The following is an 18571-nucleotide window of genomic DNA, read 5'->3' as shown; positions in this document are numbered from 1 at the left end:
TAGGTCTAAGACCATAAAACAGTTAGAGGAAAATGTAGGGAGATATCTTATGAATCTTACAATTGGAGGCAGTTTTATGGACCTTAAACCTAAAGCAAGAGCACTGAAGAAGGAAATAAATAAATGGGAACTCCTCAAAATTAAACACTTTTGTGCATCAAAGAACTTCATCAAGAAAATAGAAAGACAGCCTACACAATGGGAGACAATATTTGGAAATGACATATCAGATAAAGGTCTAGTATCCAGAATTTATAAAGAGATAGTTCAACTCAACAACAAAAAGACAGCCAACCCAATTACAAAATGGGAAAAATTCTTGAACAGACACCTATCAGAAGAGGAAATACAAATGGCCAAAAGGCACATGAAGAGATGCTCAATGTCCCTGGCCATTAGAGAAATGCAAATCAAAACCACAATGAGATATCATCTCACACCCACCAGAATGGCCATTATCAACAAAACAGAAAATGACAAGTGCTGGAGAGGATGCAGAGAAAGAGGCACACTTATCCACTGTTGGTGGGAATGTCAAATGGTGCAACCACTGTGGAAGGCAGTTTGGCGATTCCTCAAAAAGCTGAATATAGAATTGCCATATGACCCAGCAATACCATTGCTGGGAATCTACTCAAAGGAATTAAGGGCAAAAACTCAAACGGACATTTGCACACCAATGTTTATAGCAGCATTATTTACAATTGCAAAGAGATGAAAACAGCCAATGTGTCCATCAACAGACGAGTGGCTAAACAAACTGTGGTATATACATGCAATGGAATATTATGCAGCTTTAGGGCAGGATAAACTTATGAAGCATGTAATAGCATGGATGGACCTAGAGAACATTATGCTGAGTGAGTCTAGCCAAAAACTAAAAGACAAATACTGTATGGTCCCAATGATGTGAATCAACATTCGAGAATAAACTTGGAATATGTCATTGGTAACAGAGTCCAGCAGGAGTTAGAAACAGGGTAAGATAATGGGCAACTGGAGCTGAAGGGATACAGACTGTGCAACAGGACTAGATACAAAAACTCAAAAATGGACAGCACAATAATACCTAATTGTAAAGTAATCATGTTAAAACACTGAATGAAGCTGCATCCGAGGTATAGGTTTTTGTTTTGTTTTGTTTTATTTTATTGTATTTTATTTTTACTATTATTACTTTTATTTTTTCTCTATATTAACATTCTATATCTTTTTCGGTTGTGTTGCTAGTTCTTCTAAACCGATGCAAATGTACTAAGAAACAATGATCAGGCACTTTGTGATGATGTTAAGAATTACTGATTGCATATGTAGAATGGTATGATTTCTAAATGTTGGGTTAATTTCTTTTTTTCCATTAATTAATAAAATAAATAAATAAATAAATAAATAAATTTAGATTGAAATGCTAGTGATCAATGAAAGGGAGGGATAAGGGGAATGGTATGTATGAATTTTTTTCTCTTGTCTTATTTCTTTTTCTGAATTAATGCAAATGTTTGAAGTAATGATGATAATGAATATACAACTATGTGATGATATTGTGAATTACTGATTATATATCGAATGGAATGATCACAAGTTAAGAATGTTTGTGTTTATGTTATATTTTTTAAAAAATTAAAAAATTAATTAAAAAAACACTTCCTGCATATTTTACATACTTATATTACAAAAAAAGATGTTGAAATCAATCTCCAAGCCAACATCCTACAAACCACAATTCTTTTTTTCTGAAAAATTACATACATACAAAAAGCAATAAATTTCAAAGCACATCACAACAATTAATTGTAGAACAGATTTCAGAGTTTGGTATGGATTACAATTCCACAATTTAAGGCTTATACTTCTAGCTGCTCTAAGACACTGAAGACTAAAGATCAGCACTCATACTCATTTGCTAAACCCTACCTTCTCTGTATAACTCCACCATCACCTTTGATCTTTTCCCCCCTCTTTAGAGGTATTTGGGCTATGCCCTTTCTAGCTTTTTCATGTTGGAAGGGGCTAGCAATAATATGGGGTAAAGAGATGGAACTAGTTGATGTTATAGAGAGGCTGGCCCCTCTGCATTTCAGGACTTACCTGGTACAGGGACCCATTTGAAGGTTGTGGGTTTCTGGAAAATTACCCTAGTGCATGGAACCTTTATAAAATCTTATATAACTCCTGAGGTATTCTTTAGAATTGGCACAAATGGTTTTGGTTGGGATTTGGCAAGTCATGGTAGGTAGCAATATCTAACTGAAGAGTGACCTCCAGAGTAGCCTCTCGACTCTATTTGAACTCTCTCAGCCGCTTATATCTTATTTATAACACTTCTTTTCCCCCTTGGGGTCAGAATATAGGTACTTTTGATAGCTCCCCATTTTCTACAGTATAATCCCTAAGCTCCCTGTAATGATGCCAGGTCCTTCCCCAACTACCTGCCAAACTCCCTTTCCCATTGTTTGAGTTTCTCATTACCACACATTAGACCTCGCTCTTATTGTCTGAATATGGAATAAACTTCCACGCACACATGCCTCAGCCCATGCCAGCCCTCTAACTAAAATGCTGTTTTCCACCATATTTTCATTATTGAGGTCCTGCTTGTTTTTCTGAGTCCAGCTTCCCATAATTTAGAACCATTCCTGAACCTTCTCAGCTAGCATTTGTCACTTTTCATGTTGCATCATGGAGCCCCTCTTGCACATTTACTTTCTAGGAGTGTGTTTCTTACTCCATATATCTGCCCCACCACATAAAATCCAAGCTCTTTCTGAGGCAAGGGCTTCTCTTACTCATCTGCCTATCCACTCATGTGGCTAGCACACTGCCTTGCATATAGCTGGTCCTGTCTAGATTAAAGAATGGTTAAGGGAGAATCAATTGTTGTTTCTTAAGAATTAGGCTACAATTAATATTAGCATGTTCCATATTTTGTCTTCTGCTTATCACCTATATATATTTTTCAGCCATGTGATTTTGTTGTGTGCGTGCATGGGCCAGGAATCAAAGGTGAGCATTTGACACTGAACCAGCCATGCACCCTAAGCCATATGATTTTAACAAAAGAAATAAGACTCAGAAAAAGCTTAGTTGACAGAGAATTGTTATTTCCAGTCAGAACTTAGATTACCAACTTTCTAGTGTATAACTAAATCTTTATACACATTAGTTTTCTCATCTGTAAAGAGGAAACAATATATATGTCCTACATATGCCCAGCTTGGTGACAACCAAATGAGGTAACATTTATGAAAACAACATCTAATAGCCATCACCCTCCAGAGCCTTATTGTTCATATTCCTAAGATGAAGAACACGGGCTCATGGAACCAAACTGTTCATGTTTGCCAAGTCATAAAGGGAGAAGGTAAGCGCAGTACAAATGTAAGTGTGTCCTGTACTCCTCCTCTCCTGCTTGGCTTTTGCCTTTATTGGATGCTAATTAAAAAAATATATATTTCAGCTTTTTAAATTGCCACAAACTCTTTTGAAATAATTTTATAAAGACACAATATAGCAGGGACTACTCATTCTCCACATGATATCAGATTTCTATAGATCCAATATAGTAAAATTTGTCCAATGATCATTTCAATATTATAAGTAATTGGAAATGATCTCATAGCTCAAGATATTTTATTTTGTTGACTTAAAGAACTGCAAGAATCCTTGTTGAAGTGGTCTTTATATTATAAAATACAGAATGCCACATACCATTCAAATATTTGTATGTTTAAATTATTAAATTGATATTAGAAATACTAATTTTGTCTCTCAAAGGACAAATGTAATAGAAAAAGGTACTGTTCCATTTCATACTTACATGAGTTTAGGAGTTTGCTAGAATGTGCAGTAATGTCCTGTTCATCTGTAGACATAGGACAAATTAATTCTTGAGAAAGCTGTGATGTTTCAGATGCATGAGTTGAAAGAATATCCACAGAGCTTTGAATGTTTTCTCCAACTGGTGTGTACTATTAAAAAGAGAAAGATTTTTTTTGAATTCTAACAGATTTACCTTCATGAAAACACCACCTAAGACAGATTATTATACCACTTAAGTAAATAAATTTTAAAACTAAAAGTATAAAAATGATTCAACATGCTTGATATTTAAATCTTCCTTGATCATATATTTAAAAAAAGAAAGAATACATGAAAGAGTCGGAATTTCAAATTTTAAATGGTAATCACGGAAAGGGAAGGTTATGTGTTGTTTTTTTTCTTATCAAATACTTACAAATCCCAAAGAGCTGATAAGAGATAATACTTGTCCTGGGGTTCTTGAATAGCCTTGGGCAGGTTTAGCCACTGAGGGTGTAGTTAGGATATCCATCATATTGATATCTATGCAGGCAAAGAAAAGTACAATGATTTCTTTAAAAACACTAACTGACATAGACTAAATCAAGTCACATGGGGTGTTTTAAACTTTGTACCTTTTTCTACATTAACCTTACCGACAACTGGCTTATACAAGATACATATACCCAGAGAAATCACTATGCCATAGAGGAATCATACAGAACTAATCAAGTGACTGAAATCATTAAAAAGTTTAATAGGACAGAGTCTTGCTCTGAAATAAATAAAAATGCAGTGAAATGGCCCAAATTCTTAGGTCTCAGGGAGTGCTCAGTAACTAAAAAGAATGTTAGCTAACTATCAACAAAATAATTTTTCATAAATCAAATATTAGAAATGAAGGAGGTGAGAACATCAAGGAACAGAATCAAGAGTCTAAGAATATAAATTTCAATAACAGAATCTATTCTCACTAAATTAAAAACTTTTGCACAGCAAAGGACTTACCATGAAAATAAAATGGCAATCTAAAGAGGAGAAAATATTTGGAAACTACAAACCCATAAAAGTTTAATATCCAGAATATATAAAGAAATCCTTCAACTCAACAACAAAAAGACAAACAACCCAATTAAAAAATGTGCCAAAGAACTGACAAGGCATTTCTCTAAAGAAGATACATGAATGGCAAAAAGGCATATGAAAAGAGGCTCAACATCATTAGTCTTTAGGGAAATGCAAATCAAACCTCAGTGAGAAACAATTTAATATCCATCAGAATGGCTACTATTAACAAAACATAAAAGTACAAATGTTGGAGAGGATGCAGAGAAATAAGAAAACTCATTTGCTCCTGGTAGGAATGTAAAATGGTACAGTTGCTGTGGAAGATTGTTTGGCAGTTCCTCAGAAAGTCAAGTATAGAATTATAAAACCCCATTCTAAATATATACCCCCAAAAATTGAAAGGCAGGACTCAAGCAGATATCTGCACACCAATGGTCATAGAGGCCTTATTCACAATTGCCAAAAGATAGGAAGCAACCCAAGTGTTCCTTGGCAAATGAAAGGTGAAACAAAATGAGATATATATGCACAATGGAATATTATTCAGCTGTAAAAAGGAAAGAAGTTTCTAATATATGCAACAACAGGGATCAACAACTTAAAGACATCATGTTGAATAAAATAAGGCAGACACAAAAGACAAATATTGTAGATCTCACTGATAGGAAATAATTAGAATAAGCAAACTCATAAAGTCAGATACTAAAATATAGGTTACCAGGGGACAGGGTAGGGTAGGGAATAGGGAGCTAAAGCTTAAAATGTACAGTTTCTCTTTGGGACGATAGAAAGTTTTGGTAATGGATTGTGGTGATGGTAGTTAAACACTGTAAATGTAATTAACAGTGCTGAATTATACATTTGAAAGTCGAGAGAGGAAAATTTTAAGTTATATATATATGTTATTTAGAATAAAAATTAAAAAAGAAAAAGGAAAAAAAAAGAATATCACTTCCAGGAAGATGGCTGACTAGAGTGGCTCGAGGTTAACCCTACTCCACTGAAAGGTTAGAGAGGGGACAGGAGGGCGACTGAGACGGCTATTCATGAGTGTGGCTGACCTGGAAGAACCTTCTGCACCACCTGCAGCAGCGCTGGTTGTAGAGGCCGAGGAACTGAGAGGCAGAAGGCTGGAGCCTGGCACGGAGGCGCAGAGCCCACAGGAGTCATGGACTAGAGAGCAGGACAAGGAAGTAAGCCAGGCCACATGTCGTGGGCGTGCTGCCCTCACCAGTGCAGCCTCGTGACTGGCGACTCACCCCACACACCATGCACCTGAACCCCACCACCCTCTCCCATTCCCTGCGCTCCAGGTGCCCCATCCCACCAGCCCCCAGTGCACGTACCTGCTCCCCACCCCCATCCCAAGTGCAGCCCAACTCACCTCTCCTGTACCTCTCCTGAGCACTGCAACCCCCTTCTTGTTCCCTGCAGGCTGTTGCCAGTAAATAAAGGCTGCGGGCACTAACCTCCATACCTAGGCTACCCCCACCCCCGCCCATAGTGTTGCACAGACTCACCCCGCTTTCCCAAGCTCAGCACATCCCTTTACAGCACTCCCAGGCCCATGCACACACATGGATCCCCAATCACATAATTCAGCTCTGGGAACCACACTTTACAGCAGTCCTAGAACTACACATGCGCACAGACCTCAGCCTCACTTCCAGCTCTGAGAAAGTTCCAACCTGCACAGCCGGGTCACATCTGCCACAATCCATGAAGGCATAATGCCAACCTGCTGCCACAGCTCTACACATGCACAGAAAGGGACCTGTGCCTTAGATCAGAGCACACCAGGGTTATGCTCCCCGGACCAGTGCACCGGCACAGCTACATCCTCCCTGGCCACTGGGTGCCCACGATCACAAGAATCAGTGTAAAAAAGGTCCCCAACCTGCACCCATATATGCCCTGAAACAAATCAGCGTACTGAGTGCTCCTCCCCATGCGCTGCTCCCTGCTGTACAACCATCTTGCAAACACAAGGCCTTAGACTACTAAAGAAATCAACTCCCAAAGTAAATCAGTCAAGATATTTACATGAGATGAAGACAGCAGAAGATCACTAAGCATATCACAATGCAGACAGATATAGCCTGCCTAATGACAAAATTAAAACACTAGAGGAGACACAGACATTGGAACAACTAATCAAAGATGTTCATACAACTCTACTTAATAAAATAAGTGGGATAGCAAATGACATAAAGGAGATCAAGAAGACAGTAGAAGAGTACAAAGAGGAATTTGAAAGAATAAATAGAAAAAAAGTGGAAATCACAGAGATTGAAAACTCTGTTGACCAAATAAAAAACATACTAGAGGCATACAACATCAGATTTGAAGAGACAGAAGAAAGAATAAGTGATACAGAGGACAGGATAATTGACTTTGAAAACTCAAAACAGCAAATGGCAAAAAAGACGGAAAAAATTGAATGGGAACTCAGGAAATGACAGACAAAACAAAGCACACAAATATAAGAATCGTTGGTGTCCCAGAAGGAGAAGAGAGGAGTAAAGGGCTAGGAAGAGTAGTAGGGGATATAATGGAGGAAAACTTCCTAACCCTTATAAAGGACATAAATATACAAGTCAAAGAGGCCCAAAGAACTCCAAACAGAATAAATCCAAATAGGCCTTCCCCAAGGCACATACTAATCAGTCTGTCAAACGCTGAAGAGAAGCAGAAAATTCTGAAAGTGGCAAGAGAAAAACAATCTACTACATACAAGGGAAACCAAATAAGACTGAGTTCAGAATACTCAGCTAGCACCCTGGAGGCAAGAAGGCAGTGATATGATATATTCAAGATCCTGAAAGAGAAAGATTTCTACCCAAGAATTCTGTACCCAGCCAAATTGCCCTTAAAAATTGAGGGAGAGATTAAAGTTTTCACAGACAAAGAAGTCCTGAAAGAGATTGTCAACAAGAGACTGGCCCTAGAAGAAATACTAAAAGGAGTTCTGCTGGCTGAAAAAAAAAAGACAGGAGAGGGAGGTCTGGAGGAGGGCACAGAATTGAACAGTACCACTAAGGGTAATTTAAAGAATACAAAGAGAAAGAGGCAAAGGAATATGTAGATCTGACAAATAAAATAAAAAAGATAAGATGATGGAATCAAGACATGCCTTTTCAGTAATAACTTTGAATATTAATGGACTAAACTTAAAATTAAAAGATACAGACTGGCAGAATGGATTAAGAAACATATTCCAGCTATATGTTGCTTACAAGATACAAATAGATTGAAAGTGAAAGGATGGAAAAAGATTTTCTACGCAAGTTGTAATCAAAAGAAAGCAGGAATAGCTATGCTAATATCAGACAAAATAGACTTTAAATGTGAAGACATCATAAGAGACAAAGAAGGACACTATACACTAATTAAAGGATCAATTCACCAAGATATAATGATCATAAATTTTTATGCTACCAATCAAGGAGCTCTAAAGCACATGAGACAGACATTGGCAAAACTGAAGGGAGCAATAGATGTTTCAACAATAATAGTAGAAGACTTCAATACACCACTCTCCTCTATAGATAGAGAGTGTTCTATAGATAGAACAACCAGACAGAAGATCAACAAGGAAACAGGGAAGTTAAATAACATGATAAATGAATTAGACCTAACAGACATGTATAGGTCATTGCATTCCAAAGCACAAGGTTATACATTCTTCTCTAGTGCTCATGGAACATTCTCCAGCATAGATCATATGCTGGAGCACAAAACAGGTCTTTATAAATTTAAAAATATTGAAATTATTCAAAGCACTTTCTCTGATCACTATAGGATAAAGTTGGATCTCATTAACCACCAAAGAATGAGAAAATTCACAAATATACGGAGATTAAATAACACACTCCTAAACACTGAATGAAGCTGCATGTGAGAATGGTAGAGGGAGGAGGGCTGGGAACATAAACGAAATCAGAAAGAAAGATGGATGTTAAAGATTGAGATCACATAATCTAGGAATGCCTAGAGTGTATAATAATAGTGAAATGTACAATGTACAAATTTTAAAAATGTTTTTGCATGAGGAAGAACAAAAGAATGTATTATTGCAGGGTGCTGAAAATAGATGGTAATATTTTAAAATGTCACCTTATGTGTGAGACTAAAGCAAAAAATGTTTATTTGTTACAAAATTTATATTTTGACTAGTGCATTTCCTAATATAACTTATGTAGATAGTTTGATTGAACACCGTAAGTACTTGGAATCTCAGGTAGGACATGAGATTTTGCTGGTTTGTCCAGAGTGATGCCCCGATGAATCCCAGAATGATTTGATCAGTGAGTGGAAAAGTATTTGTAAAGCCCCCTTCAGGGAATGGTGAGAACGGGGAGAATTTCAACTTCCTCAAGTTGAATTCTTGATATTCTCACAAGCAGTGTGGACAACCAAAGCTATAGGCTGAGCCCCTAGTCTTGGGGTTTACTCATATGAAACTTACCCCCACAAAGGATGGGTCAAGTCTACTTAAAATTTAGGCCTAAGAGTCACCCCCAAGAGAATCTCTTTTGTTGCTCAGATGTGGCCTCTCTCTCCAGCCAACACAAAGAGCAATCTCACCACCCTCCCCCGTCTACGTGGGACATGACTCCCAGGGGTGTGGACCTTCCTGGCAACGTGGGACAGAAATCCTAGAATGAGCTGAGACGCAGCATCAAGGGATTGAGAAAAACCCTAGAATGAGCTGAGATTTAGCATCAAGGGATTGAGAAAACCTTCTTGACCAAAAGGGGGAAGAGTGAAATGAAACAAATTGTCAATGGCTGAGAGACTCCAAACACAGTTGAGAGGTTGTCCTGGATGTTATTCTTATGCATTAAGTAGATATCATCTTGTTATTCAAGATGTAATGGAGAGGCTGGAGGGAACTGCCTGAAAATGTACAGCTGTGTTCCAGTAGCCATGTTTCTTGAGGATGATTGAATAATGACACAGCTGTCACAATGTGACTGTGTGATTGTGAAAACCTTGTGTCTGATGCTCCTTTTATCTACCTTATCAACAAAGGAGTAGAACATATGGAATAAAAATAAATAATAGGGGGAACAAATGCTAAAATAAATTTAGTTTGTAATGTTAGTGATAAATGAAAGCAAGGGGTAAGGGGTGTGGTAGGTATAATCTTTTTTTTTTTTCTTTCCTGTGTTCGTTTTATTTCTTTTTCTATTGTCTTTTTATTTCTTTTTCTGAATTAATGCAAATGTTCTAAGAGATGATGAATATGCAATTAAGTGATGATATTGTGAATTACTGATTATGTAAGTTGATGTTTTATTTTGTCTCTTAATTTTTTAATAAATAAATAAATAACACACTCCTAGGTGGGCCACGTTGGCTCAGCAGACAGAGTTCTCACCAGCCATGCCGGAGACCTGGGTTTGACCTACCCATGCAAAAAAAACAGCAACATGAGAAGCACATGAAGAGATGTTTATTTCCACTGGTTATCAGGGAAATGGAGAACAAGACTATAATGAGATATCACCTCACCCCTATAAGAATGGCTGCTATTAAACAAACAGGAAACTATAAATGTTGGAGAGAATGGAGAAACTGGGACACTTACGCATCGCTGGTGGGAATGTGTAATGGTGCAGCCACTATGGAAGACTGTTTGGTGGCTCCTTAGGAAACTAAATATCGAGTTGCCCTATGACCCAACAGTAGCACTACTTTGTATATACCCAGAACAACTAAAAGCAATGACACAAACAGATATTTGCACACTGATGTTCATGGCAGCATTATTCACAATTGCCAAGAGATGGGAACAAACCAAATGCCCATCAACAGAGGAGTGGATCAACAAAATGTGGTATATACATACAATTGAATATTTATGCAGCAGTAAGACAAAATGACACCCTGAAGCATATGACAAGATGGATGAGCCTTGAGGACATAGTGCTGAGTGAAGTTAGCCAGACACGAAAGGATAGATACTATATGAGTCCACTTTTATGACCAGCATAAACGTATAGTCAGAGGCTTATAATACAGAAGATAGGGGACTTAGAGATACACAGAAGCTGGAGATGGGTGAACCGTTGGCTAATGAGGTTGAACTTCAATGTAAGGGAACAGTTAGGAGCAAAGGTGATTCTCTAGTGGGTCTAGAAGTAATATTACCATATTGAAGATGAACAAGATTGAAAGGGTTGTATAGACCTACGTGTCCCACTGACTCACACTAGAAATATGAATCAGTTCTTGTAAGAATTATTTCAAAGATACGATTCTTGTACGAAGAGTGTTTAAGCCCAGGGTACAAGGGGAAAACTGCTATTGCATGCTATGAGCTATGTTCAAAAGGAAAACATCAGCACTATCACAGCAATAGCAGAGATGAATAATGGGGTGAGGGACAGGAGTTAAGAGGAGGTTTAAATTTCCTACTTGGTGAGGGTATGTTCATTGGTTTTCTGTCTCTTGGGAACAATGAAAGTATCTAAAATTTAGAATGTTGATGGACTGTGGACTTTGGGCCCTCTACGTTATGCCCAATGAATGCAGGTGGCTGAAGGATGCAATGATGGAGAAGTAGATTGGCAAACGAAGTAGTACACTTATGATGGAAGGTTGTACTGCTACATAAACGAACAGTGTCATGAGACATGCAACGATGTGAATGAACATGTGGGGCATTTGGTGAGACAAAATAAGCAGAAACAAAAAAACAACAATGGTATGGTCACCCTTAGAAAATGCTTATAAGAAAACAGGGGCCGAGATTGCAAACTTATAGAGCAGACATATTAAGTCCAGAGTGGTGATTATTATATCTGGATTTTGAGAGGCTGTTATATATATATATATATACACAACCTGATATTTAGAGATAAGAACAAAGCTGAACGGGTTGGAGTTAAAGTAACTCAGAACATAGGGGTAAGGAAGATACTGTCTATATTTTAGAATCACACATATTCTTTGAGACCAATGGAAGAAAGGTTTATTTGCTCTGGAACTGAAATTTTCTGTAGTACATAATCTAATTCAACCTATCTATATAGCTCATTTAAACAACTGAAACACAGGAAGCACAGAATAAGAAAGAGGTCCTTTAATCCTGCATAATTATTGTAATACCTAGACATATCCTAGAGTATATGAAGCAGATAATCAAAAAGTATTAGCAAAGTATCTCGAGGGAGGGGCGAAAGAATATAGAACTATTAAATCTTACCATCAGAAAATCCCTAGATACCGTGTCAAACTTTAGGGACACCCAAATCAATAGGCCGTGCCCTCGATCATGAGGCTTACGCTTGTGAAGCTTATGTAGGTAGCATAGAAGCTTCCTAGACTACCTATAGGCATGTCTAAGAGTTACTTAGACATAAGTTAGAAGTTTGTTAGAAGTAACAAACTGTGGTATATACGTCATCATATACTGTGGTATATACATATGATGGAATATTCTGCAGCCATAAGACAGAATAAAGTTATGAAGTATGTAACAACATGGATGGACCTTAAGGACATTATGCTGAGTGAGATTAGCCAAATACTGTATGGTCTCACTAATATGAACAGACATTAGTGAATAAACTTGGAGAATTTCATTGGTAACAGAGGCCATCAGGAGGTAGAAATAGGGTAAGATATTGGGTAAATGGAGCTGAAGGGATACAGATTGTACAACAGGACTGATTGTAAAAACTCAGAAATGGATAGCACAATACTACCTAACTGTAATACATCTATGTTGAAACACTGAATGAAGCTGAATGTGAGAATGATAGAGGGAGGAGGGCTGGGGGCACAAATGAAATCAGAAAGAAAGATAGATGATAAGACTGAGATAGTATAATCTAGGATGCCTAGAGTGTATAATGATAGTTTCTAAATGTAAAAATTTTAAAAATTGCTTTTGCATGAGGAAGAACAAGGAATGTCATTACTGCAGGGTGTTGAAAATTGATAGTAATTAATATTTTAAAATTTTAACTTATGTGTGAGACTAAAGCAAAAAAATGTTTATTTGGTACAAAATTATATTTTGACTAGCGCATTTCCTAATATAACTTATGTAGACAGCTTAATTGAACACCATAAGTATATGGAACCTTGAGTAGGGCATGAGATTTTGTTGGTTTGTCCAGAGTGATGCCCTGATAAATCCCAGGGTGATTTAAACAGTGAATAAAAAAGTATTTGCAAAGTCCCCTCTGGGAAATAGTGAGAATGGGGGAAAATTCAACTTCCCCAAGTTGAGTTCTTGATATTCTCACAAGCAGTGGGGACAACCAAAGCCATATGCTGAGCCCTCAATCTTGGGGTTTACTCATATGAAACTTAACCCCACAAAGGATAGGTCAAGCCTACTTAAAATTAGGCCTAAGAGTCACCCCCAAGAGAACCTCTTTTGTTGCTCAGATGCGACCTCTCTCTCCAGCCAACACAAGAAGCAAACTCACCACCCTCCCTCTGCCTATGTGGGACATGACTCCCAGGGGCATGGACCTTCCTGGCAATGTGGGACAGAAATCCTAGAATGAGCTGAGACTAAGCATCAAGGGATTGAGAAAACCTTCTCGACCAAAAGGGGGAAAAGTGAAATGAAACAAAATAAAGTGTCAATGGCTGAGAGATTCCAAACACAGTTGAGAGATTATCATGGAGGTTATTCTTATGCATTAAATAGATATCACCTTGTTATCCAAGATGTAATGGAGAGGCTGGAGGGAAGTGCCTGAAAATGTAGAGCTGTGTTCCAGTAGCCATGTTTCTTGAGGATGATTGTATAATGATATAACTTTCACAATGTGACTGTGTGATTGTGAGAACCTTGTGTCTGATGCTCCTTTCATCTACCTTGTCAACAGACGAGTAGAACATATGGAATAAAAATAAATAATAGGGGGAACAATGTTAAAATAAATTTAGATTGAAATGCTAGTGATCAATGAAAGGGAGGAGTAAGGGGTACGGTATATATGATTTTTTTCTCTTGTCTTTTCGTTTCTTTTCTGAATTGATGGAAATGTTCTAAGAAATGATCATGATGATGAATATGCAACCATGTGATGATACTGTGAATTATTGATTATATATGTAGAATGGAATGATCATAAGTTAAGAATGTTTGTGTTTGTTGTTTTATTTTTTTAAAAATTTTAATAATTAATAAAAAATGAAGAAGAAAGAATACTGCTTGGGAGCATGCACATATATAAATATGATGTGTACTTATACGAAAATATCACATACCAATAATTAAAAGTGATACTATCTTAGATTAAAAGTGATATTATCTTAGAGGATGTGATTAAGGGTCAAGTGCTGACTCTAAATATAGTAATTTATGTATTCCATTTGGATATTATCAGTTCTATTACCTAATAAAATCCAAGACGTTTCAGCTTAGGCTTGTAATTTAAATTCTTTCCAGATAGTCATTACATGTAGAGTGCCTCGTTTTCTTTTATCACAAGCTGTAATCTATGATTAGGTAGTATGGGCCCTGCTATGTAAACTTGTTTTAGTTCAGGCTTCCTACATCCATAATCAAAGCTCTTAAATAAAGGGTTGGAAAGGAAATAACAAGGCCCTTAGCTAGGACAATATTATGTTACTACAGTAAATACTCTAAACCCTTTATGCAAATCCCCAAGACTTGATCATTTTAATACTTAAACTTTGCTGCAATTAGAAAGCATATCCACTCTGTTAAAATCTTACAGTGAATATCTATCACATGGCAAAGGCTGAAAACCAAGATGAGCGTTGCAGCCTGGAGTCTGGAAGGCATGCCATGACATGGAATTTTGGGCTTGCCACACGTCCCTAAGCACTGCAGTACGGGGTTTCTCTACTTGGAGACCAATTAAAGTCACCACCTGTGCTCGTTTGAAACTGTTATGTACCCCAGTAAAGCCATGTTCCTTTCCGAATCCAATCTTGTGGGGGCTGACCTGTTGTTTAGGGTAGGACCTTTTGATCACATTACTTCTATGGAAATGCGGCACACCCAATAGAGGGTGTGACCTTTTGATTAGATGGAGATGCGACCCAGACCATTCAAGGTGGGTCTTGATTAGTTAATTGGAGTCCTTTAAAGAGGGAGACATTTTAGAAGTGCGCAGTTGCTTCAGAAGAGATGTAGACACAGACATACATGTTTGGAAATGCAGAAGCTCCAGGAAATACCAGGAGGTGAGAGAGCTGACAGAAGCTAGACAGGAACCAGAGGTAACACAGAGTCTTTTGGAGACACAGAGCCCAGCAAATGTCAGTGTGTACCTTCCAAAGATACGAAGCAAAGACCCACAGTTTTTGGAAAGCTGGAACCTGGAGAGAGCCAAGGGAAGCTGAGAAGAAATCCAATGTTTGTCCCAGAGAAGCTAAGACAGGACCAGCAGATGCTGACCCTGTGCCTTCCCATGTGACAGAGGAAACCCAGATGCCATGCAGCCCTTTCTTCAGAGTGAAGAGATCTTTCTCTGGATGCCTTAGTTTGGACATTTCTGTGGTCTTAGAACTGGAAACATGTAAGTTAATCAATTCCCTTTCTAAAAGCCATTCCATTTCCGGTATGATGCATTCCAGGAGCTTCAGCAATGAAAACACCACCATTTAAAAGGTGAATGAAACAGTAGAATTAACTACCTGCAGAAATGAGCCCACCCACTTACAAAGCCCAGTGGATTTGTAAATCCACTGCTGAGGGCACTTTGGGGAACCACCAAGCCTGTCGAGTGCCCAGGATGAACCTTCACAAGTGGAATGTAACCTAGGAAACCTGTCACACGTGCACTGCAATACATAATGAGGCAATTTGAGTAAAGTAGAAGTCTAAGTGAAAAGTTACAAAAAGACAGTTACCATATTTCATCCAGTCTAAGATTCCATCCATTGTAATAGGCCTCGTTTTTATGTGCCACTAAGAAAGAAAGAAAGGTAACCGCCAATTACAAGGAAAACATTTGTCAGGCTTTTCCACTGAGCACCGTTCACTCCTCTTTGCCCTCTTTCCAGTGTCCACTAATGAAAAATGATAAACTAGTATATGAACCAGCAGCCACCATTATATTCTTTGCAGCTATTATTATTTTTTTATATTTATTTTTTTAATTTTTTTTTTATTTTTACATGGGCAGGCACCGGGAATCAAACCCGGGTCCTCGGGCATGGCAGGCAAGCATCCTTACCTGCTGAGCCACCGTGGCCCTGCAGCTATTATTTAATATCTATAATAGTAAACATATGAGAAGAACAGAGGAAAATAATTATTACAACAGATCTAATGTTTATTGAAAGCTGCCGCATGCTAGAAACTTCTCTAAGCTCTTTACCTGTTGCACATTTAGTTTATTAACCCTGATTTTAAAATGAGAGCACGAAGGCCCCCAGAGGTCCATGTACCGCTCCATCTCCATGCAGCGTGCAATGGTTAAACAGGACTCTCACCCAGGCAGCCTGGCTGCAGAGCTGTGCATGAAATCATCCTGCTCTCCACCTCCCAACTGTCATGAGGAACAAATTCTTTCATGATGACGTTACATTTGGCAGTGGTCTAAGAAGTATTTCTAAAGCTGTCAAGCACATAAGAGCAACTTGATTTTGAATCTGTGTTGCTGGGGTTCCTGTCTAACCAGAGCTCAGTTAGCAGGAAAATCCACCTCTGTACAGTATGCTTGAGAACAAGACATTGAGTCAGGAGACACACTGTGCCATCACAGAGGCTGAGACCCATTTGTTAGGAAACTATCATAGCCTCTTCCTTGGATCCTATGTGTCCTTGGCATTATGTAGAATTCTATCCAACAGTCGGGTCTGCTTTCCCTCTATAACAGCTTAGCACCAGTCAAAAGAAGCAGGTAAATGGGAGTTTGCAGGCAGTCAGCACATTGACAGCAATAAAAAGGAATAGCTGACATGAAGGCATTGAAAAACTAAAAAAATTCAAAACAAAGATTCAAGTAAAATGAGTGGTTTAGGCAGTTGGAGGAACAAGTAGTCCTATGGGCATGAATGGTTCAGAGGATATCACTATGAAATAACAGTGACCGTGAGTCACCCAAAGCTCAACTATGTTTAATACACTCTCTTTTAGAAGGCAGGTACATGTATAATTTAAAGCAATTAAAAGTATTGTCTAAAACTTAAACTATTAGCTGTTCCAGCTTGATTCACTCCCAAGGGGAAGGGGGTGGGCATGACTGAGATTTTATTGAATTCTTTAGCAAAGGGTACGTATTTCTTTGTCACTTGCCTTCTGCTGCTGGATCTTAGAGCTTCCAGAGCTGAAAGGATGTTAGAGATGACATACTCTAAGTTTACTTGCTCAAGGGCAGATAAGTCATAAGGCCGTAGCTAGGGCTAGAATTTCTTTACCCTGAGGCCTGTCACAGCCTTTATCATTAGGACGGGTGAGGTTATGCTGTGACAACAAATGATCCAAAACCTCAGGGGCTCAACGGTTGATTTTACACTGACATGACAAGTCCCCTGTAGTCAGCAGGGAATCCCCTGCACACAGCTACAAGCACCCAGCTGGCAGGAGCCGTGTCTGCTTAGGCAGAGATAGCTGAAACAATCACAAGGCCTCTTGGGCCAAGAGGAGACAGGAGAAAGAATCAGACTAAATCTGATTAAATGGTTTGGTGCTTCTGCTCATCCACTGGCCAGAGCCCCTCCTGTCCCCGTGCAACCGCGAAGGTGATGCAGCAGGACGCAGCTGGGGAGCACTAGTGCTGGCTGACTTACCGGGGCTCTTTCCATTACGCTGCTCTATGCCAGCAGCTCTGTAGGTTGCACCAGTGGCAGCGATGGTGGTGACGCCTGCATCCTTTGAGACAATGCTTCTCTTATGCACATTATGCATTCTGCCCCATGCAATGGAACTGTCTCCTCTTTCAAATGAGGAAACTCAGCTCCTGGAGGGCTGGGCTGATTGAGGGATTTGCTCAGGATCACCTGGGTAAGTCTCTGGCAATCAAGATGCTGGAAGTCCCATCAGAGCAGAGGAGAACGTGAGTGGGGGTCTGATGTAGGCACAGGCCAACACCACAATCCCAGGCGAGGCATTCACTACAAAATGAAAACAAAGCAAATCTCGCTGGGACTAAGGGAAATCAGAATACAGGGCAAAAGATGATATCTACGTTCTCTAGAACTTCACCTGCTGTACGAGACCAAAGGCAGAGAGGTTTATTTAGGCTAGAACCTAACTCTTCTGTAACATGCAATCTAAATCAACTTGCCTAGAGTTCATTGAAACATCCCAAACATATGGAGCCCAGAACTGGAGCAAAGACTTGTAATTCTGTAGAGCTTAATGTAATACCCGGATACATCCCAGACTATGGTGGGCTGATAATTACAAAGTGTTGGTAGGGTCCCTTGAAGGTCTGGAGAAAAAATATGGAAATATTAAACCTTTCCATCTGGGAAACCCCTGGTACTCTCTTAAACATTAGGGACTACCAAGAAAATAGGCCAAGCCCTTGATTTTGAGGCGTGCTCTTATTAAATTATTTCTATAGTGAAGAAGCTAAGACTACCTATAATTATGCCTAAGAGTTGCTTACAGGAAACCTCCTTTGTTGCTCAGATGTGGCCTCTCTCTCTCTCTAAACCCAACTCCGCAAGGAAAATCTTTACTCTCCCCCCTATGGGGACATGATATTCATGGGTAAAAATCTCCTTGACAACGGGGGACATGATTCTCAGG

The 18571-nt window shown here is 38.7% G+C and overlaps 1 protein-coding gene across 1 annotated transcript in view; it reads right to left on the bottom strand.

Annotated features, from left to right (window-relative positions):
* The window catches only part of LOC143682821 (serine/threonine-protein kinase greatwall-like), a 51429-nt gene extending 33707 nt beyond the window's left edge, over nucleotides 1–17722 (bottom strand). Inside the window, 3 exon segments of the mRNA XM_077159284.1 lie at nucleotides 3818–3968; nucleotides 4235–4341; nucleotides 17605–17722. Of these exon segments, the coding sequence (XP_077015399.1) occupies nucleotides 3818–3968; nucleotides 4235–4341; nucleotides 17605–17722 (376 nt within the window).
* Between the last annotated feature and the right edge of the window lie 849 nt (nucleotides 17723–18571).

Source organism: Tamandua tetradactyla, chromosome 1, assembly GCF_023851605.1.
Source record: "Tamandua tetradactyla isolate mTamTet1 chromosome 1, mTamTet1.pri, whole genome shotgun sequence".
Taxonomy (NCBI): domain Eukaryota; kingdom Metazoa; phylum Chordata; class Mammalia; order Pilosa; family Myrmecophagidae; genus Tamandua; species Tamandua tetradactyla.
This window is presented reverse-complemented; position numbering and strand designations above follow the sequence as displayed.